Source organism: Anopheles coluzzii, chromosome 3 (genome assembly GCF_943734685.1).
Source record: "Anopheles coluzzii chromosome 3, AcolN3, whole genome shotgun sequence".
In the NCBI taxonomy this organism is placed as follows: domain Eukaryota; kingdom Metazoa; phylum Arthropoda; class Insecta; order Diptera; family Culicidae; genus Anopheles; species Anopheles coluzzii.
This window is the reverse complement of record NC_064671.1, coordinates 21,073,342-21,096,987: the sequence shown is the minus strand read 5'-3', so window position 1 is coordinate 21,096,987 and position 23,646 is coordinate 21,073,342. Positions and strand designations below refer to the sequence as shown.

General features: G+C 45.3%; 1 protein-coding gene across 1 annotated transcript in view; it reads left to right on the top strand.

Moving 5' to 3' along the window:
* LOC120955474 (out at first protein) overlaps positions 1-23,104 on the top strand; it is an 85,104-nt gene extending 62,000 nt beyond the window's left edge. Inside the window, exons 3-5 of the mRNA XM_040376368.2 lie at positions 3,603-3,737; positions 6,134-6,317; positions 14,927-23,104. Coding sequence (XP_040232302.2) covers positions 3,603-3,737; positions 6,134-6,317; positions 14,927-15,216 — 609 coding nt within the window. The 3' untranslated portion in view covers positions 15,217-23,104. The remainder of the gene's footprint in view (positions 1-3,602; positions 3,738-6,133; positions 6,318-14,926) is intronic.
* Positions 23,105-23,646: the final 542 nt, after the last annotated feature.

Genomic DNA, 23,646 nt, shown 5'->3' with positions numbered 1-23,646 from the left:
CGCGGGGAAGTGTTATTCTTGGCCAATTACTGCAGTTTAATACGTTCGTTCAGTACATTTGCTTTCCAAGTCGGTGCTGTAAGCGAGTGGTTTTTCTCTTGCAAATAGTGCTTGATTACTTTGTAATCATTTGAAACGACTGCAATCACATTCCATGCTAGCGCACTCCAAATCTAATTTAGATGTATAGGTTTTCAAAGGTACGCTTCATTGCATCAAAGCGGGCAACGGGATTTTGGCAACGGTTTAACCCTACTGCTGTGCGTTGGGTTCAAGAAATTCAATTAAGCTCAACCAAACATCGCATCGTTGCCGTGAATCGTTTTTAATGCCAACAGCAACAGGGAAAGAGGGTGCTGCGGCAGGGATGCTGTGGTCCCTAGGTAAAAGCTACCGAATGTGTTCTGATCGGAGGAGGATCGTGGCAAATGCTGGCGAGGGAAACCAGTGAGATGCCAGAGAAAGAATGTAAATATTGTGTTAGGATTTCCTCTTCCAATTTGCATCGATTGCCGGGTCTGCCGGGGGCAGGGGGAATATATTTACCGAAAGGTTTTGATTACTTTTGGATGAGACCATCGATAGCTGCTGTTGGTGGTTTTTCCGCTCTGTGCGTGTGCTGCTGTGCTGCTGTGGGGGTAATGGTCGTCCTTTGGGGCGGAGAGCCAAATTTGAATAAGCACCTGCTAATAGGGTTATCATCTTAATCTGCCACCCGGTACCCGGTTCGGCTCTTCGGAAAAGGATTCGTATCTACAAAAGAAACCTTTTACATTTTACGACCACCATCTTATCATGAGTACGGGGCGCTGTTTGAGTGATCGTTGGAGCGGCTTCCGTGATGTTATGAATATTACATTTAAATATTATCTATCTATTTTCCCTTGGTTGAATAGAATGGATTTCGCAGAATTTCCATGCAAACGCTGTGTTTAAATGTATTTCTTAGAATTGAAATTCGTTTTATGTGCAGCTTTTTGTGTAACATTGTTTGGAACATTTAAAACCCCCAAAAGGCAGTTAAAAATGCCTCCAAAAAAGGGTAAATTAAATTAGTCAAAATCTGTCCGTGTGCTGCTCGTAACAGCGTAGCTGAATGAAATGAAGACTCACCATCTAATGGGGACAGCTGTCAGTCTTCAGTGTTACCGGTGTTACGGCTTGTGCACAATCGAGGATGACGGACCGAGCATCCGAGCACGCGCCGCTGCACCGCTGCAGAATTTTCATCGCTCCATCGTTAGGGGGTTTTCCTGGGAATGTCCCGCAATGCTGCTACCGATCCATCCATGGGTAAATGAACGATTTCCAGCAAAGCTGAAGCGCCCGAGGTCCACACGGTTCTTTTGGCTCGGCCGGCGAGGTTGCAAGAGTATTCTCTTTCAGTGAAAGCTTTATGACTTGCGGCTATGATTTGTCTGTCCTCGGTGTGTGTGTGTGTGTCAGAGAGAGTGTGTCTGCATTCGACGGATTTCCCAGGTCCAGGCATCGTTCTGCGCTACGGATCACGTTTCCGGATGTATTTTTGCTTCACGTGGTGTTGCGTTTTTTTAGCTTTACTTCTCCACAACCATCCTGGCAGGCACAGGAATCGACTTCGTGCAGTTTCCGGACTCACGGAACAGATGAAAAACCCCCCATGCCGAACCCGGTCGAACAAGATTCGGGAAGGTTCATCTCGTCAACGCTAACAAATGGACGTCACGGGCCACGTGTATGTGTGTGTGTGGTCATGTGGGACGCGTACATTCCAGAGAACGTGATAGCAAGTGCAGGTGCAGGTGAAAGACGCCCATCCTGGACGAAGTTTGGTCAGATTTCCTTCCCCTCTCCCCTTTATCGTCCTATCCTCCCGCTATCGCGTTCACACTCTTTGTCAGGTAGCGCAAGGTATTTCATGTATCGAATTCGAGACGTACCATTTTTTGCCGGTGCGCGTGTGTACATGTGATGTATGGTGACAGCATCGAAATCCGATTAAATTACGGCTCCCTCCCACGACGGTGTGCACGGTGTCCGGTCGTTCGGTTTTTTTTGTGTGCACGAAAGTATCGACAGAAGAAGTGCGTGCAAGCGTCCTGGACGCACTTTTTCGAACTCCCATCTCCCCCCGGTTCGGTAACAGTTTGACGCAAAAGCGACAATCATCCGATACCCATCTGACAGTGGTCAGGAAAGCATCGTTTGTCCACAGCACAGTCCACGCCAGTTGCTCGAGAAAGCAAATTCCGCCTGGCTGGATGGAGTTTTGTGCGCGCCACAGCTGGTGAAAGTTGTGTGAAATTCCCATACGCATACCGCCCGGCTGGGGGACCATTGAAGCGCTGGAATTCATTTCACCGATGAACGAACGTCAATGGTTCCGTTGGTACAGGCTTTGATCAATTCATTGGCGTTTGTTGCGATGGGAGAAGAACTGATGCGCACCACCTGCCTGGAGGATGGAGATGGATGGGTATTTTGTGCACAAAGGAATTATTAGTTTTGAATGTAATAAGTGATACGTTGCTTTGTAATACCAAATTGCAACAATATACCTTCACAAATTTGTATCAAAATATAAAATATTGAATTATAGCTTACTTTTATGTTCACAATTCTTATCTAAAATGGTACAAATCGGCACAAAACGATTTCCGATCTGCTGTGTCTACTGCAGGAATGGTCAGAAAAGCTCAGGGCTTAGAATCGACCGCTTCTTTATCTGACATAGAGATCTCTCTTCATCCCAGCCTTATCTGATGGTGAAGACTTACTTTACAGCCTTGATGGGCTTGATCGCCTTACGTCATTCCAATGACATAAAGCTCGTCATTATAGCAGCTGCTCGTGCATTATCGTTCCCATTTCTCCGCAAACGACCTGGCGTCCATGGTGTTTGCGAGCATCTGGAAATGGAACTGTTCTAAATAGTTCCAACTTGGACCATCAATGTGACGTGATGTCTTGCCTTTCAGACATTAGATTTTTCAACTGACTGCCAGCATATGTGTGCAACGTTCGAATTATGGGTTGGTGCTGACTTTTGAATCTGATATAGGCGATGTTTTGAATGGTCAATCCGTACGACACATCTACGTAGGTCCACATTATTTAACAGGTATGATGCTGGTGCCATCATCCGTCTGGTTTTTGCCTAGTTAATATGCAAACCGTGGGCCCGTGGCATCCGTTTTTCGTTTGGTGGGCTCAAGGAAGCGCCACTAACGGATGAAGTCGATGCCATAAGGGTGGCTCGAATCAAGTTATGAACGTTAGATTCAGTTTAGGAGCTCAGCTAGCATGGAGCCGTGTACTATCGTTTAGGACATAGAAACGCCGCTTTAAAGGACTATTGGTGTACTAAAGGTATGACATTGAACAGTTCGGGTATTATTTTCGTGAATATTATCAAGTAAGAGTTACTCTAAACTTAAACTTGGGCTCCAATACTCTGACCAATTTAAGATGCTAAACATGTTCCGTGCCCAAAGTGCTTGTAATTTGTTTTTATACCTTATCTCAACTTTTTACAAATCGTCTCGCCACTTGATTGAAACTGTATCGAACTCTGTTACTAATGTTTTCTTTTCTCTGTTTTTCACTCCCCTGCCTCGTTACAGGAAGTACAGGTGTTGAAAGCGCTCGTGCTCGGCGAGGAGGAACGGGGCCAGAGCCAGTATCAGGTGATGTGCTTCGTGACCAAATTCCAGAAAGGAGATTTCATCACTGCCGATGCGATGGTAAAACTACGACAGGTAAGGAATATAAATTTTCTTTCGCTATTCTTTTATAACAAAATCATGCAATCGAGAAAAAAAAAATACGTCACCGTCCTTCTTTGGAGTGCCATCCCACAAAATGAGCCTTATTTTTGGGTGGGCGCATGTTTCCGAATGTCTTCGCTTGCCGTGTGTCACGTCATCGCGAAAACGCGCTTGATCGGCGTTGGAAACAGATTTCAAGTGGAACGGCGATTTTTCTCTCTCGCTCTCTGTTTTTTTTCTCTTTATTTCCCCTCCTACACACTAAAAGGAAGAGAGGTGACAGTGTAAGCAAACGACACAACGACGGTATGCACGGTTCCAGGGCGTTAGGTTCAGTGCCAAGCACTCTGAGCACTCCATGCCCGTCGTAGAACTTTTGCACGGCACGACTGTTCGGGGGATTCTTGGGCGAGAGTAATCCGTGTCGTTACTTGGCGGAGTAATTTCCTGTGACAATCACTTCCGCTGCAGCCGTCGTTTCGTCTTCCGGTTTGTTGATAGAAGTGCAAATGCTGTAGTAGGTAGATGTAGGTGACGTCGGTGACGCGCCGGTACGGGGTTTGGCATGTGTCAAGCTGAATTGAGACCTTGGGATCGAGCAAGACAGACGCACAACACCGTGTACGTGAGTTGTCGCGATATAGAAGTACATTCGGGCCAATTACTTTCACGAGGGCAGAGAGAAAGCCACCCCCGTGAGAATATTGACATATTGGCAGTGTGATTGAGTTGGCGTCGGGAAAATAAGTTGACGTTGATGTGGTTGCTGACGTGTTGGATCCACTTACGTGCTCTCGTGGCAGTTGAAGGAAAATATGGAAACAAGATGGTCTTTTTAAAAGAATTTAACTCAGTTCGTATCGTTCCATAAGCCGCAGGTAAAAATGTATCGTCGAAAGATAATATGTAGTACCACTTTTATAGAACATCCTAATCATACGAATTTCTTGCAAACTGTTTCATTTCTCGTTTATGGCAGCGTTGGCATTTAACGGCTCGACAAGTAAATTGAATTTCAGTGCATGAAGCAAGGCAAGCATTTAATGAATTTTCCTCAAGCGAAGCGAAACGCTTTTGAATTCCTTCTCGCTTCACCCCACGCCCCGTTAAAACTGATACATCGGAGTCGGCTAAAGTGCACTAGAAAGAAAGCAAAGTGTGGGAAACGCAAACTTTGCTACATCAGCGCTGAATCTTTCGTCTTCGTTCGGGTGTGTGCGCTTCTTTGCGCAAAGCTGCTTCCCACAAAGCTCTCTAGAGCCGACTGGCCCCGTTGTGAGGCAAACCGTGTGACTTATTAGAAAAGTTTCTGACACAAAATGAACTTCCGGATGTATTATTTTTGCCTCCCGCGTTTTTTCTCTTCTTCTACTGTTTCTCCACTTTCTCGTTATGCATTTTTGAAATGCCTTTCGCTTTTGCTCATCTTTGACTTGTGAGCGTCTCTAGCCGGCGCGCCTCCTATCGGAAGTAATCATTCAATATTAATTCTGTTTCCCGGCATGGTACGCAAAGAGCCTGCTGAAGATGATGATGATGATGGAGGGGAAATTGCTCGTCGTGATGATAGACTGTTGCTTAACGTTATTAAAATTCTTAGTCATGATGGCGCTTGACAGGGTAATGGCAGAGGAATTATATTTATTTGCAATAAAGATCATCTTTCGCGATGGAATGCGTTGCGTCTTCAACGCCTCTGCTTGTATTCCAAAGTATGTACAGAGAAAAATTCTTGATATGATTTTCCATTATTTACTTAGTAGTTGATAGTTTTCTAATATAAAAAATATTCATAAGAACATCTCAATTGCTTTAAAGCTCACTACAGCAAGTCATTAAACTCGTTGACCTCTCTTGAATCACAAACTGCTGCCAGCCCCGCCAGAGTGTCCATCTTGTTCTATCTTAACATTATAAACAATGTGCATAAAAGTGGCCACTCAATCGTGCCATAATGAATTCTTTTCTCCCTTCCACATGGATTTAATTCACTGCAGCTGACCTGAACGACTTCCCATGTTTGTTTGTTTTCTCTTTGTGGGTATGAGTGAGTGTTTCGAAGCCTCTTATGCCAGATCGACTACATTTAAATATAAAATCAGCATAATCAGCAAAACAGTCAAACAGAACTTTGGAGCGCCCGTGCGCCAAGGGTACAATTGAATATAATTTATGCTTTTTCATCGCCCGTCCCAATCCCTTTCATTCATCCGGTCACGTGTCGCGCCGTGTTTGCACTGTGCGATGGACAGTGCCATCGTTTCGGGCCACGCGACCGGCGTCGGACATTTCGATTGCATTTGCTTTTATTTGCATAGAGCGAACGACAGAGATAGAGAGCGCTTTATTCACCATTTTATTCCTCATTGCTTAAACCATCTTTGCAGAAAAATCCCAGCACGATCCGAACGCCGGAAGAGGACCGAGGGAAGGAGAACTACACGATGACCGGCTGGGTGCTGCTGGACCGTGCCACGCCAATTTCGCGTCACGTGGCACCGTTCTGCGTGGAGGCGCAGGAGGCCACGTACGTGCGCGAAGCTGACCTGCGGGCGTGGGCCGAACTACCAGGTAAGCGGGATCCATCACGTGGAATGTATGGGAATGTGAAGCGCTTTTTTCCCCTCCCCGAGTTCCGGGCCACGTTTTTCGGAGAAGAAGTAATACAGAATGTGGAAGAACATGCTTCAAATGGATTCTCTGTGCCGTTTTGTTTTGTAAACTGTATTTAAAACAAATGATGGATCAGCGAAATAAATGAAATTCCACTTGGCAGCTGTTGAAGCGAATGTGCTTTCATGGTTTGTCTGCCGCATAATCGTCCTATGTTGAATGTAACAGTTCAGTATCTCTCGTTCGAGCTGCTCTCTCTTTGCGTAACTGTTGGTAATCGATACCACCACCCACCAGCTTACGGGGAGAGGAAGGGGAATTTCCCCGCTCTCGGGGAATTCGGATCATCGCGCGAGCAAGCAGCAAGCGCACCAGGGCGAAAACGCACAGATTCAGATTTCCATCTCGTTGACAGTAGTAAGCATCCCCATCGTCAGCCCCGCGGGCCAACCATTGTGAGACCAGCATCATGCTGCTGGTGCATGCGATGACGATGGTGACGCTAACGATGATGACAAAAATCACAAACTGGAAATATTTAAATTGGAATTTTATTTAGTTTCACCGGGGCGAACGGAAACTCAACGCCGCAAGGACACACTTACGCGCACACTCTCGGGACCCCCTCCCCACTCTCCCTCCTCCCGCCCTTCAAAACGTGAGTTTGCTTTGGACTTTAGGTCGAAAAAGGAAATGATCTGCACCGGAGCAGAACGTGCCGTACGCCCCCTTTGGCCCGTCCAACTGAAAACACTATTATCCTTCTACGTGGATAACCCTTTTTTAACAACGATTTACAACGAACTTCTCTCGTTGCTTGCACTTTCTCTCCCGGCCATTTTTTGTCCTCTTACTCGCTTTGTTTGCTGCAACCCACATACACCAAAAGACGGGGTGGGGAGAAGGAGAGGACCGTTGAAAACGTAAAACCCGGGGGTGGTACGACGCGAGGTTTCCATTTCTGAAAAGAGCTTTTCCACTCGAGAGGTCAGTTCAAACAGTGAGCGCTTCCTGTCCTCCTGCTCTTTTTTGTTTTGTTTTTGCTTTTCGGTTCATTCATCCCTCGTTCTCGTTATCCTTGCCGGGTTGGTTGGTTGATTTAAGGAGTTGTCGCTGCTTGGTGCTTTTTTTTTTGTTTGCTTTGTTTGATCTTGCTGCTGTTGGTGGATGGATGATTCTCTACAGCGCATTTACGTCGGGTCGGATTTGGGGTTTGTCTAGCGTTTATTTTGTCATTACCAGACAATCCGGCGGCGGCGGCGATGGACGCTTTGGGACCACCGCCGCCGTCTCTCCGTGCTGGGTGCTGTGTGGGGAGGATGGAGTGAAAAGAGGAGGAGAAGTGTACGCCAATTTTACGTTACGGGCCAGAACCTTTTCACAGCAAAGAGGGTAATTACTGAAGTGTGGCATATTTGCAGCGCGTGCTCGGTGAATTATGCCGTAGCCGGTGATGAGTGTGCTTATTTTTGTGAATCCTGCCTCGCTCTGAATGGGTGGGGAGCTTTACTTGTGCTCCTCCAGTGCGCTTACTCTGGGTGGTGTAATCGTTAAGATGGGTGAAGATGGTTCTACCAAAAGAAGGTTTAGATTTCACAGGAAGTTAAGTGTGCTTTAGAACTTGAAAGGAAAGACTCTTTTTGTTTTTGGATGGTAGAAGTGTAAGCCCTCGCAGACATTTGAAGAATTTATTCACGCATGACTTAGGATAGGGGTTTTCATTTGTTGTTGATTTATTTTAATTCTTTGTTTTTATTCTCATACTTTTGTCATTATCACTCTGAATTAATTCGATTTAATTTAATTTTTTGTGGGAATTTTAAGTGTTTTTTCTTCAGTTGGACAAATTTGAGCTTTTGATTTAGTAATTTTTAATTTTTTTAGAAACGTTGTAGGATATTAATTTTGCTCTTATGTTCAATTACAGGGGTTTCCAAGTCACTTTCGAATGTTTTTCACCACGTGCAAAATGTTATTTCACATCAATCTAATATTTCATTTCCTTCATCATAATTTTCAATTTCTTCAGCATGATTTTGAACACATCTCAAGTTGGATTGAGGTTGGCAGTTATTTGTGATGTGTTGAAAATCATTTGTAAAAACTTAAATGTAATTATAAAGCAATTACACAATTTGACAGCCGTTGAAAAACAGCTTGGAGGCGGTGAATAGTTATGTTTACATCCATATCTACTAAACAACATCAATATTTTTTAAATATTCTGTTTGCATCTCATTTGTTGTTGTGTGTGTGAAATATAGTGATTTGCGTTGAAGTATTCGTATTGGTATTTTGTTTTATTACAGAAGCTTCCACGTCAGTTTCGAATGTAAACGTTGTTATTCACCGCGAGCAATATGTTAATCTACATCAATCTGATATTACAATTCTATCATCATTATTTTAAATTTCTTCAGTATGATTTTCAACACTTCTATAGTCAATAGGCGGTGAGATCTGGCTTCAAACCCAGGTGTAAAAACCATAACAACAGACCGTTCAAGTGCTGAAAATCATGCTGAAGAAATACAAAATTATGATGATGAAAATGAAATATCAAAGTCATGTGGAATAACTTCTTGCACGCGGTGTTAAACAATGTTTACATTCGAAAATGATTTGGAAAACCCTGTAAGTCATCTGATAGTTCTTTGGTACATCATACTTATCAATATGAGATAAATAGTAATACGAGATAAATATATCTACAAAGGCAGTTTTGTAAAGATTATCTTAATGTTTAATTTATTTAATAATATTTGTTTAATTTATTTTTGTCAATATTTTCATATACTTTTTGCCATTAAAAGTGGGCAACATAGCTGATCGCGATACTTTATTGGTGTTCGATAATGTTAAACGCTTCAGTTAACACGTTTCTAACGGTTGCTCATGCGTTGCGAAGAAATGCTTCACACTGTTTGCTGCTAAATTTATAACGACATCACGTTTCACACGAAGGAGTAGAAGGAAGCAAAAAACGATCATTGAACGTTTGTTCTGGCTGTTTAAAAGCATGGGTGGGAGAGTGAGGTTTTCATTTGCCCCCGTCCTGGAGGAGTCTCACAACAAAAAAACGAGGATAAAAAATAATAACAGTCATACTCTCATCGTCGGTGATAAATGCCTGCTGGCTAGATTGCTCCGTTCGTGCCGTTCGTTTCGTTTGCTACTATCCTTCTAGCAATGTACTCAATTCTACGATACACTTCGAATTTCCGTTTATCATATTTTATGAGCATTTTCAGTGTTCCGGGTCTTCCGGTGGTGGTGTTTCGCTTTTTTCATCGCTTGCGCATGGTGGGCAAAACTCGCACAGCTGTGTGGCTCGAAAAGTGCATTTGGAAATAAATCACTCCTTGCCCCACCAAAACATGGCCTTTCGTTGCGAATGTGCTTAGCTGCTTTCGTTTAATGTGCATGTTTTGATGAAGTGTACAAAATATGTTGAAATTAATAATTTCTAGCAAAACATTATTTGAAAATGTAACCACAGTCGAGCCTCTGTGTGCCAACATATCCGTTCGGCTGGATCCATCTCGCCGGCCGTTCCCCGGGAGTCGTCCGCTTCCACCCATTCCCGTCTGGTTTGAACATCAAAGCACAACGAAAGCTCTACGGTTAGCAGTGTTAGATCTATTCTGAAAACCGAACACAATTTTCCCGGACACACGCACACGCACACGCACCAGGCCATCATTAAATGCGGCTCAATCCATCGAACGGATCGATCGAGCTAATAAACTGCCTGCCGATTGCGTTGCGTTCCTGCTCGCTCGCTCGTACGCACAAGGGCACTCTACTGACACACACTCACACATATCATGCACATAATTTTCACTCGAAACCACTTTTAAAAGGTAATAATTTATTTATTTTATGCCCACAGTTTATGAAATTTATTGATTCGTTGTATCGTCCGTTTTATTGCTATCCGTTCCGGAGCATGTCTCGTGCCGATGCGTGGCGAGAGCACAGGAGGACGTCTGCCATCCGGTCCTCCTTGCTGCTTGTCGGGGGGGGGGAGGGGGATTGTTGTGCTGGCAGTGGGACATTTGCGCTCCAATTTCCTGGTGTGCCGTTTCGATCGTTATGCCGGCTGCAGAACCGAATGTATGTTGAGCGTTTGCTTTTATTTCTTCCTTGTGGTGGTGGGTAATCGTTTAAAGCCAAAAGGGGGGAAGTGAGCTTTCTATGCTCTTTGCGCTCTTCCATCTTAGAGAAGAATAAAATAAGTTTTATTTCATTGCTTGCGCTCGTTTGCGGTGCTGCTCTAAAAAGTCTCTTCTTCGAGCCGTTTCCTTGCTTCGCTGTTGTGTGGTATGTTAGAATTCCTTGTACTTATTGGAGCATACCTTTCCCCCTAAGGGGGAGTAAAAAAGAAAATGTGATGTGCTTGGGAATCCGGTCATGCTTTGCTCGGGCAAGTGTACATTTTGCTCTCTGTACACACACACATGCAATCCTCTAACACCTTCAGGGCGCCGGGGTGGAGATGATCGAATGAAGCAAATAATAAAACTGATATCAAATTAGTACCGAGCCCGACGCTCCAGCAAATGTCAAACGTCATCGTCGGGTTCGTTCTGCGCGAGCTTTGCTCGTCTGGCACAGGACGAAGACACTAGACCCGATTGTTGTATTACGCTGCGGGGGGAGTCTGTTTGAGCCAGAACTTACGTACGAACTATTTTTATTTGCTTTCAAGTTGTTCTACCGAATGGACAAAGTGATAAAAATGAACCAAAAAAAGAAAGAAAGTTCCCTTTTTGCTCCCTCCACACCGCAAGCCGCAAGGTGCTCGCTCGGAAGGTGAAGCAATTTTCGTTTCGAAATAGAAACTCGTTTCCGGTGTCGGGCCGGGAGGGCGGGCGGCACTATCTCCATCGAGATCCCGCCGGGCGCGGAAGTTATTCAGCGCCCGAACTTGATTGACAATTGTCCTGCCCCGCCTAGGAAAAGGAAAGAATGTGGATGTGTCTGTGTGTGAAATTCGATTTTCGTGTGTGCTGTAGTAGTGCAAGAAACGGATGCTTCTGTCCCGCTTCTGCCCTGTAGCAGTGGCAATAATAATGTACACCGTAGAATGGTTTTATAACTGGTGGCGGCGGTATGAATGTGGCATTCTGTGTACGTTTCGTGCAAATTTGTCCACAATAAATCATAATGGCAGCTCATCAAGCATGATTGATTACATTTTTACAACTGGATGGGTGGCAGGGGTTTTTTACGGACTTTATTTACGGAAATAGAATGAAATGTTGCTATTTTTGTGGAAAGAAAAGCTTCTGCATGTACGGTTTTAGTAGATTTAATTTAAAAAAAAGTTCTGAATTTGTGCTAAAAACATCATAACATAAATCGAAGGTAAACGAAGGAAGGAATCGAACGAAGCAGCTGAATATGGGAACTGTTGATATGATTTTCTTCCTTCCTTTGGCAGGCTTAACCCCATTTGTCCATTGAGACGCCGGTAAGTCATCAGTCATGTCAGTAGGGGTTGCCAATAGCTTTGAAGCGTATTAAAATTCATCCCCAGGCCAGCAAAACCGGTTGATTCTTGGAACGATTGCCGTGCATTTGTGATACCAGCTGACGGCCATTGTTAAAAAATTCATTTCTTCTCACAGACCCACACACACACACAAAAGGTGTGTGTGACCTGTTGGTTAGAAAATGCACAAAAGGCACACCGTGAAGGCAAAACCAGCACCACGAGCAATGAGGCAACCCTTGGGCGAACCCTTGACCGGGACCTGCCATTCCATTTGCACCTTTCTTCCCTCAACACCCCTAAAAGCGTGAACAGTAATGCTCCGCGCTCGGTAAATGGGTTTGCTGCCGCCCCGCTATCGATTTCTAATCCCGGCTCCATAATTGATTAGCCCGAAAATGGAGGGTCAAACTGCTTCCTCCGTTGCTGTTGCTGCTGCTCGTTCTCACCTCGCTTGTTGGCTGGATTGGCAGCATCGTGTTCTCTAGCAACTATGGAAGAGAAAAAAACAGGCACCGTGGTGGAGTTTTCACACGCTTCCTCGAAAGCGTGGCGCGCAACGAGCAAGCGATCTTAAAGTGCTGCCCCGGCCGGGAAGAAAAGGCAACACGTAATGGAGATTTATAGTAAAGGTGACTGCCATGCGAGAGATTGGAAGGAAGAAGCGGCAGGATGGAATCCGTAAAGCTATTCAAGATGGCCGTGTGGTGGGTGCACGGCTGCGTGTGAGTGTGTGTGTGCTCATTGGCTGGCTCGGTTCTGCTATAAATTATGCAGCGCTGAGAAAATGACAGCTGTACGTCGTCGGGCATTCGTCGGGTAGGATCGCATGTACGGGCCTAATCCCGCGCTCGAACGACCACCGACGACGACGACGACGACAGCGACGGATCGATTGAGTGATTTTCCCTGAGCCCGCCCTGGAACCGTCGAACATAATGAGATGTAAGCCAGCCATTTTCAAGGTATCAAGTTTTCCTCCCCCCCCCCCCACACACACATACAGAAGTGAATGTGGAGTGAGGATCGGCAGTCCGGCTGTGTTGAAACCCAATTTAATGAAGCTATTTTCGGGCCGGGCTCGACAAATGCGTCATGCTTTGCTTCGCAATTTCCACCCGCGGGCTTCAGTTCAGGGCTTTGTTCCGGTGTTCCATGCCACGTGGCATGTGCTCCACGCGTAGAGTGCGAAAGTTGTACTCACGTATGCATACGCCCGGTTCGTAGCTTCCCGTGTGTGCTTATGGTAGAAATTCACAGCGCTACGGTTGTTACCACAGTCGACCTGGCGTTGGCGTGTAAATCATGGCGCGCTGTGGAGGCTTACGCCAAGGCAAATGAATGTTTCTCTTGTTGCATGGGTAAAATATCGATCAAATGCATTAATTACGAAACGGCACGACAGTTCTCTCAGGTGTGGTCATTCTATCGGGGTTGGGCCTGTGTATTAGGCAGGAAACACGCTACGCACTTGGTTTTGCTCGTGTCAATGTATATTATGCAGCTATTTACATGCTATGCTCTACATTATAATGGTGTGACGATGTCTTAGGGTCAAAGAAGTGTAGGTTGGTGCTTAAAATGTCATTGTATCAAATTTATTCTATAAGCCAAGAGAAGGTTTTTGACTGTTGTGAAGTATTTAAGCCACGTACAAAGACATTTTACTTAAGCTGAATGAGAAACGCCTAATTTCGTTCTAAAATTATGATTGGTTGAGGTTCCAGAAGTACGCAAATCCCATACCTTGCTCGTTTTGTCCAGTGATGGGTAAGTAGGAAAAAATCTGAATTCTCTGAATTCTGAATTCTGAATCTGAAAAAATCTGAATTCTGACTCTGTTCCGACACGGAAAATTTCGGAACTGTCTCCGGAACGTAGTCGTCTGGAGACGTCTACAACTCCGGACGACTCTGGACTTCTCCAACTCCGGACGACTCCGGACGTCTTCAACTCCGGACGACTCCAAATGATTCCGGATGACATCGGACGTTCTCGGACGACTCCGAACGACTCCGGATACTCTGGACGACTCCGAACGACTCCGGATGACTTCGAACGTTCTCGGACGACTTCGGACGACTCCAGATAACTCCGGACGACTCCATATGACTCCTACTCTAGGCGGCTTCGATTCTGGGCTGGAACTATTGGTTCCGATTTTGTCGGAGTCGGAATCGGACTAACAATAGCTGGAGTCGGATCAGAGTCGTGGGTCCCCTACAGAGAGCACATCAATAGTATTGTCTTATTGATGCTTCTGAATACCACCTTAAGTTTTGTTCAATAACTTGCGGGTTCTATGAGGAGCTTACATGTGTTGTTCGGTTGAAGGTTTACAGTAAAACAGAACGAGATTTATTTATGATTGATGTAAATGCTTATAAATGTCTTTGGTACTTTTTATATGTATACTGATCGACTTCTCATGTGGTGCACTTATTCAACGTGTTTACACTTTTCAAGTCTACTGCATAAGAATGCAGTGTCCAAAAATGTCAAATGACCTGAGGACGTCATCAAAGTTAAAGCTCTACTCTCAACCAATAAAATGTCCGTTGGAACATCCATCCTGATTGAACTCTTTCCATCGATGCTATTGATCCTAATGAAGAGTGCCTCCCAGGAAGATGATTATACGTGCGCTCTAATGAACGACGAACGGGCCGATGTCCGTATCTGTCCAGCCGTACGCTTTATTTACGCTTCATCCATTAGCTCTGCTATACCGAACACACACACACACACTGCTGCCAACAGTTTTCCGTGGAACTAGTTTCATTTCCTTTATGCCGAGCGGCTACATTGTAAGCCCAAGCTACATGGCTACACGGCTTGCAGCTCGGTGCACCGCCGCCTCGGGGATTAATTTGAAGTGGCAACAACCTTTTCACATTGCACGCGCTGCCCGAGAATGGACCATCGTTTGAGCAAATGAAAAAAAAACGCTGCAAAATACAGCCGCGCGCTGTTCTGTCTGTTCTATTACCATTCCAGTTTTTCAATTACTACATGCTGCTCTACGATTCATTCGCTCACCTTCTCTCTTTCTCTCTGCTCCATTTTGCAGGATCATCGATTTCGATACTGGAGTCGGCGGTGAAGCTGTTCCCGTCGGCCAACACCGTTACGGCACCGTCGCGGTGCAGCGACGTCAGCGCCATCTGGGCACCGTGCCTCTGCACGCTCGAGATGTGCATCGGCTGGTACCCGTGCGGGCTGAAGTACTGCAAGGGCAAGCCGGAAAGCGCACTGCAGAACAACGGGGGCAGCTACCGGTGCGGGATCAAAACGTGTCGCAAGTGCCACCAGTACACGTACTACGTGCGCGAGAAGCAGCAGTGTTTGTGGGACGAATGACCGAAAATGGGCCATCGGTGCCCTCAGCAGCAACCTTTAGCAGTGGGAGTGGGAGCAGTGGGAGTGGTGGTGGAAGCAGTGGCAACGACAACAGCATTCGATACGTCAGAACATCCGTCTGACGAGCAGGACCGTGTAGAACGGGTCAGCGTTGCCGGAAGCAGCAGCAGCAGCAGCAAACACTTACAGACACGTCCGGGATGGAGCAAAACACGCAAACCAGAGCACTACAGTGCAGCCATCGATTACGGTAATCGCCACCGATATCGGGCAGCTCGGACGGAACAGCAACAGCAACGGTTTGCGGCCGATTACACCAACCCTCCAGGGCAGCAACAGCACCAGCAGCAGCAGAACAGCCCATCGTCGTCCTGGTGGGTGTCGTCGCTATCGGACCTGCTGCTAATCGGGACGCTGCTACCGAGGGCGGTGCAGTGGACCGGCAGCAAAAAGCAGCACAATAGTGCCACTGTACCGGTGGCGACCATTAGCGACAGTAGCGAATGGCGGGCGCCCTCGGTAGTGGTACCTGCATGCCGGGCCCAACACGAACCAGATGATCGGTGGAGCGTGCAGCACAAATCACTATCACCACCATCACCAGCAGCAGCAACAGCGTTCAGGTGTGCCGTTGTGGTGGGCAATGCACCGCCGCCAACCGAAACAATCGGTGAATTTAATTTTACTCAACCAATATCACCACCACCAACAACTCCATTGCCAGCAACAGTGCCATCGAGAGGGACGGAGAAGGTGACAGGCAGCACCAGATACCACCAACCGTTTGTAGCCACCACCGCAGCACCACCACCCGCCCACGGTTTGCTGTTGAACGAAATTATTTTATAGCACAAAAATAGGTTTAATCAGAAGGACACATCCCCTTTTTTAGGGCCTACGTTTCGTGTGGTTTGTTAAGCAGTGGAGCCTTTTTTTGTCTCTGGTACCTGTCCCTGTCGCGCACTGACGGGAACAGAGCAGCAATCTCCTAATTCTGTAATCTGTTCCGCACGACGGCTGTTTTCCCCTTAGGTGCGGATTTTATGACCAGCCGGTAAAGCGGTCGGATAGGATTTCAAGTGTCAAACGCTGAGCAAGTGGTAATACGACACGGATAGGTCGTTTGTGTAGCGAGGAAAGCGAAGAAAAAACGTAGTTTCGGTGACCATTCGGCAGCTACAAGGCTATGAATTACATCTGTCGGAAAAACAATCTTCAAGCATTTCAGGGGCTTCAGGTCAGCACACTGGATCAATCCAGTAAAATCGAAGAGTCCTAAACCATCAGTGAGTTCCATGCCACCCGGATCCCGCTTGCAATGATCGATCTTTCACTGTGATCACACTTTGTCATCATTTTCTTTCTTCAGCGCTTATCCGTAAGATATTCGCTCATTTTTTTTCAAGTTAAAACAGGGCCCCCGGTTGCTCTATAGCTCACAAAGATGTGCTAGTTTGTAACTGGATGAGAAGGATTTAAAATAACGCACATACACGGACGACACAGTGGAAATGGATCGGAACCGCATTACAACAAAAGGCTGCAAATGCCGCCACAGACAAGCAGCGGAACGATGTTCGCCACGGATCGACACGGAACCTTACGGTGTTTGTGTGTGTGTGCAAAGCTAGAGTTCATGTGGTAGCAAAAAAAAGGAATGGTGTGGAGAAGGAGGAACGTACCGGACACAGTATTAAAACACTCAAACGAAATGGGAAATGTACGAAGCCATAAAGAAACCCGTAAAGAACAGCCCCACGCCAGGAACGGCGGTTCCTTCTGTGCTTCACGTTGTAAGTTCTATTCCCTTACATCTTCTGCTCCGCTTTTTCACTTCACTCGCCTTTTAAAGACCGGCCAACGACGGCGGATTCGACACATCCTTGTGCAAGGCGTGTGCGTGGAGGTTGATTACATTCCTATGGGTTGGGCGTGCGGATTTTGTGTTTTTATTTCCACCAAAGGTGTGCGGCCACGTTCGTTTGCCTTCCGCCAAGAGAGATTCTTTAAATTGTTTGTGTTTTTTTGCTCTCCTTTTCTCTCTCTCTGTGTCTCTTTCATCTCTTTTTGGATTTCAACAACGGGACTAGCGTGTGTCCCTACCTTCTGGGGCGTTGAGTTGAAGCATTAGCCATACCACCGATGAAATTATTTCAAATCCTGCCCGGTACGTAGAAGGTAAATGGCAACACCTTACGGGCGAGGTCGATGGTGCCCCCATGCTCGGGGCAAGGCGGAAATGGTTTCGCTTTTATCTACTTTTCCTAATCTCACTCGCACTCTCTTGCCAATTTACTTTCCTTAATTGTTTCTTTCGGTGTGTCGTGCCCGGGGCAGCGCTTATCCTTCGGCGGGGGGTGGGGTGAATGAGAACGTACCACCGTGCTTTGTGAGTCCGGAAAGGAAACGCTTTCACGGTTGACGCCCCCCTATAGCTTGCTCGTCCGTCTCGCTCTGGATGGTGCGTTTTTACAGTGCTTGCGTGTAACAAACCAACAACACATTCCGTGTTGCTCTGCCTCAAGTTGGAAAAGAATGAAAAAATTGCACAATTTTGTTTACCTTATGGTCTGAAGCATACTGCTATTTTCCCCCTCTCCCTCTCTTTCTTTCGTTCACTGACAATGCGGTTTGTCTATTGCTAAACGATTTGTAGAGTGGTGGAGATATGAATAGCAAAACCATACTTGCCGGCCGAGTTTATACGCACAAAGCGCCTCACGACGCACACAGCAATTTGTTTCTTTTTTCTTCGCTTCAACCTAATTTATATTCCAACCGTTATGAAAACAAAAGTGCACTTACTTTTGAAGCACTAGCGCGTTGCGCTCGCCATTGCTGTCCTTCCTTGGAAAATAAGGAGTCAAACACGCTCCGTCAAGAACGCTCCGGCGCGGTTGCTGTGTTTGTCTGTGTTTTGCCTCTCGCCAGACCTCACTTTTCCCTCATCTACTCCGTTTGAGTGGTCATTCGGTGAAGCTCGAGAACCATGCCATGAAATTACTATTTCGCTTGAATTTTCATAGCAAATGTTGATTTGTTTCGTTTACCTTTCGTGTTCGCTGTTCGGCGCTTCTCGCTGGCCAAGGGTGGAAAAAATGGTGAAATTGCTTTCAGTATTCATGCGCTCTGTTTTGTGGTTTTTTTTTTTTGGTACGATTCCTGATGCTTCTAGGAGTGAATTGCAGTTACTGGTGTGTGTGCTTTATGTCTAGGAAGAAATGAAGGACACAAATTGAGTAGCCGGAGCCTCATCACAACGTGAAACGTGCGGTCAAAATTGCACTTGAAATTCATTTCCCTCTTTTTCCCCCGAACATGGGAAATGTAACGAGTTTTTCGCTGGAATCTTCATTTCGTTTCCGATATCAATATTTTGCATACAATAATAGCCGGCACATCCTCTCCATCTGTAACACTGCTTTTGGTAAATGTAAATGGCGCAGAAAGCAGATAAACAAAAACCGTGCGCATTCCTTGTCCAAAAATAGATGAGACTTGCGGCCAGGTGTGTGTGTGTGTGTGTGTTTGTTTGGCGTGGCAAGCACTCAACAGGCAACAAGAGCGTTGTTCGCAAGCAAGCAAGTTTCCCTTCCCATATCCCTGCAAAACAATAATATTCCACCAGGTGCGCACGTTTCACCGCCGCGTGACATCCGTGAGCGAAGGAAAAGAGGTGAAACACAAGCGAGAAACCCCAAATAGAAAGACTCACCAAGGCGAATTGTGGGCCTTGTGACTGTTTCCGGAAGTGGTTCTCCTTCGCCTCTCGATAGCTAAATCCCGTTCTCCTCACCCCCACCCCCACGAAGAAAATGCTTTCTCCTTCCGTGGTGCCGTTCCGTTTCGGTGACACTTGACATCGTGTCGCAGCTCTTTGGTGGTAAAGCTTTTCGAGCCCCACCACTCGTGGGCGAGTGGGCTCTTCTTTCGCTTTCAAAAGAAAATGTACTTACGCGTCCGATGGGGGAGAAGCTGGGAAGATACAACCAGCCAACCTATGGCCCAAGCGGGCCATAATGAGAAAGGGAGATGGAAAAGCCCAAATCAAAAGCTGTCTTTTGCTGCTGCTGCTGCTGCTGCTGCTGCTGCTGCTGCTGCTACTAGTGCTGCAGAAGGAAGCGCAGAGTGCCGTACCAAAACAAGAGGTGAAACAGAAACGCCCCGGCAAAAACACAGGAAACCGCCGTAGAGCATTCTTGCCATTCGTGCACGCTGTGTTGCCCACTCAACGTTCTGGCAGGATCTTTGTTTGAATACATAATTTGTTTATGCAGAAGTAGCAGCAGCAGCAGCAGCAGCATCCTCGTGGTAAAGATAGAAGCCAACCAGCGCCAGCCAAGACACGACACGAGTACTCGTTGCTGTTGGGTGTTTGGGTTCGCCGTAGTAAGTTCATTTCCTGTGTCTCGTTCCCCTTATTTCGATGTCGTCTGCTCGCTGCGTCGTCGTCATACTCGGGCGGGTCTAACTAGGTCCAACCGTTCCACTGCAGCGTCCGAGTTCTGTTTTTTTTTTCTCTCTGCAAACCAGCCTTCTACCTTCTTGATGTGCACACATTCCGGGCGAAGCAACTACTCGTTCGACTATGCTCCCCACTCCTGGCTAAATTTGTGTGTGTGTATACCTGCTTATTTGTGGTGTTCCCGTTGGCTGGTTGTCGTTAGAATCGTTTATGTTTATTTATTGCTATCTGTCTTCTTTGGCCGGTTGGTAGAAAAGCTAGAGGAGAAAGTGTGTTGAAGGTTCCCGGAGAAAGAGGACACTACAAGGATAGGGCAAGTAATTTTCGCATTTGTAAATACACGTTCGTTCATTCGCTCTTGCCAGCGTTCAAGCAAACAAACAAACACAAACAAAGTAGAAGAATATTTTGTTCCTATTCATCCCTTTTCAGTTGCATTTTTGCTCCCCGTTTTTCCCCGTACTTTTTTCCGCCACTTCATTACTTATTCCGTTCGATCGACATCCGGTAACGATGACGGACCCGGAGCAGTGACACCGGGAACAAGATGTTGTTGTGCTTCATTTTAAACTTCCCATTCGCCGGTCGTCGTCACTACTGTACAGATAACCGCTGTGACCGAACTCGAACTCGAGCCCGAGCTCGGTGTACAGTTTGAGCAATGCTATACATAACAATAAATAATAAAACAGTAATGGTACACAAACCACCCCCACCCGCCACGATGGGGGGAAAAGGGCCCAAGTGTAAAAGTGATTGCGGGTGACGAAACCATTACTGGCGCATGTAGAGCAAACCGCATAAAGAGAAGAAGAAAAAAAACCCGTAGCTGACAAAGTACATTACCGTTAAGAACATAATAGTATTACATTGTAAAGCGTAAGCAGTTGGTTGCCGCACTCTCCGTTACGTTAGCGAGCTTTGGATGCTGTTTTTGATATGTTTTTGGATGTTTTTGTGCCTTTCCTTCCTTCTTGCAAGGTCACATCATAGTTGTGAAAAGACAGCAAGGAAAGGAAGGTGCAAACACACAACCTTACGCTGTTTAATACGCTCAAAAACACATTGGTTAAAGTAATTTAAGTATTTAGTTTCACACAATCCACTACACGCAACCCGCAAGTATTGAACGTGACAATACAGTAAATCTATTGTTGAAATGTTTCCTTTATTTTTGCCATTTTCTCTTCGTTTTCTAATGAAATCTGCAATGTGCAACAACAAAAAATGTGTCTCAGTGCCATCAGTACACGTGCGTGTAGATGTGGGTGTATAAAAGTGAAAGACTCAGACTAGAGTGCGCAAAACCGAAACGCATTACGAAGCATTAACACGTACTAATCTAAGCATAACTGCGATTAAACTAAACAACAATAACAAAAAACAGTAATGTAAAAACGTAAAAACCCTGTTACTCAAAACGCAAAACCGCCGTGAATGGTGCTGTATAGTTAAAAGAAGAACAAACAACCGCTAAATTGCAGAAAATTAAAATAAAGTAAACAAACACTGCTACACAAACACGCAAAGAAAACGAAAAAAAACAACAACAAAAACTTCTGCTAGAAATCGAACGAAAAAAAAAACACATACATCAACATAATACGTGGCCTTAGCTTTCCTCTGATACTTCCTTCTAATACTACAAAGTAAGCAAAGCGTGAATGTGTGCAACAACTTAGTCGTATGGAGTATAACAAGTAATTAAAGCATTTATAAAGCGGGATCACACAGTAGAAGTTAAAGCAGAAAAAGAAAATACAGAAAAAAAGAATAACTAAAACGCTATTATAATCGGAAAAAAGACACAAGAGAAGCAAACAGATATAAGAAAAAGAGAAAGAGAGAAAAAGAAACCCAGTAGTGTGATAGTGATAAAAGTGAACATGAAAAAAATCAGTGAAATAGAAAAAAAAACGAACGTAAACACAACAGAAATTCACAACAAAATGCACAACGAATAGTAAGAAACCCCCATGCAAAGCTAACAAGCAGCAAATGTGAAAGAACGAGTAATTAAATTGTACAGAAGCTCCGTTAGAAGAAAAAAGAAAAAAAGAGGTAAACATAATAACCTCCAATGAAGCCGGCACAAACGGAAAGTCCTCGATGTAAGCAACCCACTAGGCCGCCACAAACTGTGAATCCTTGCGCGAGTCGAGCATGAGTAGTGTTGTTGAAAATTGGAAAATGAAACTTGACCCGCTGGGCTTGCGAACAACCCAGCGCCAAAGGGAAGGTGAACCCAACTGCCAACTGTTTATTTTGTGCGTTAAAGTTGCCTGTAAGTAATTTTTCATGTTTCTCCAACCCACTCACCCGCCTCCCCGGTTGGTTCTATCTTCCAACCACAGTACTGCAACAGCGCTGTGCTGGAACAGTAATGAATGAATGGCGAGAGGAAAACTTTAGCGCCCACCGCGTGTGTTTGCTGGGCTGGCCCGGGAAGCCGTTAAGTTGAGGGCTGTAACTTAGACCTTACTCTCTCGTAAGTCAATCAAAGCCCCTCCCTCCCCCGGGCTGAGATGGGGAAAGGGACGACCCTTTTTGCCAGGCTGGAAAGGTGGCAGACCATTAGTGTGACGGCAAATAAAACCCGGGGCACGCCTGTGACACGGGGGGTTGAGGGTGTAAGTTTCCGAAAGTGTAATTACTGCCTCGGCAACAACGGTGGAGAGCTTTCTGCCCCGGTCTCGGGTACTGCCGTGCGGTGAAGATAGTTTCGCAATGGTGCGCGAGTCATCGGGTTAAAGTTGATGGGTCGGGCGGGAGTGTTGGGAACGTCTTTTAACCGATGCCAGTTCTAGTGAAATAAACACGCGCGCGCGCGCTCGCTCGCCCTGTAAACGGCCTTTCGTGACCGTTTATCCGCGAGTGGTGCGCGCACGAGTTTCGCTAAGAATTAATCATGATCTTATACGGCCAGCGAAAGTTTTATTTTCCCTTCATGCCCTTTGTGGTTCTGCAAATGCATCGTTTTATTGCTTCTTGAGACTTTTCGTGATGAAATAGCGGGTATGCATTGGGGGTGATACATTGTATTCCATTATCGCTCGTACCATTTGTATCAGCAGATTATGTGCTTTGCTGACCAGACATTCCTGATTCTTTTAATTAATTTCTAATATCCTTTTTATCCGTTTTACAAGACCAGTAAAGACATTCAAACGCTATAGAAGCAAAACGCACATCCCAATAAAAACACACACACATACACTATAAAAAGATAAAACAACCGATTACTATAAATAACAAATGACACTTGAGCAAACGTAAAGTTTGTAAATGTAAAACAAAACAACATTTAAAAAAAAAGAAACAAACAAAACAAACCAAACGAATAGGGCTAGCTTGTAATGTAACCAGTGCGCGCGTACTAAACATACGGCTTGTGCGAAACGTATATACATAGTTATATATATATAGGACAGAACAAAAAAACAGCATATATACATATAGTATAGTATATATTTTATACGAAAGCTATAAACACACGCGAGACAGGAAGTTAGTATATTTCTCGCCGATAGACATTGGGACGAAAATGAATGGGTCGGGAAAGAAAACCGGACAAACAAAGTGTGTAAAATAATTGACCTAAAAATCTAAATATACTTACAACTTGAAATGGAACAAGCGATTAGCTCTAAAAAATGAGAAAGGACATAATACGTCACAAAAATATTGAGAAATTTAAAAAATCATTTGTCATTAAATTAGTTGAGTTTGTTGTAAATGGACGTGGAATTCAAAAAGCATCTTATATTTTATGTTTTAAAACGTTCCTTTTACAAGATTTGAAATGAGCGCGATCATTTAAAATCACGTAACATATCTCGACTCGCTTCGGGGCTGAAATGGAAACCAGCGTCTACAGCCGCTACCACCCAAAAATGCTAATTAAATCACGCACAGCACCACCAAAGCACAGTTAAATTCGGATTCGCAACACAATCTCGCCTAGC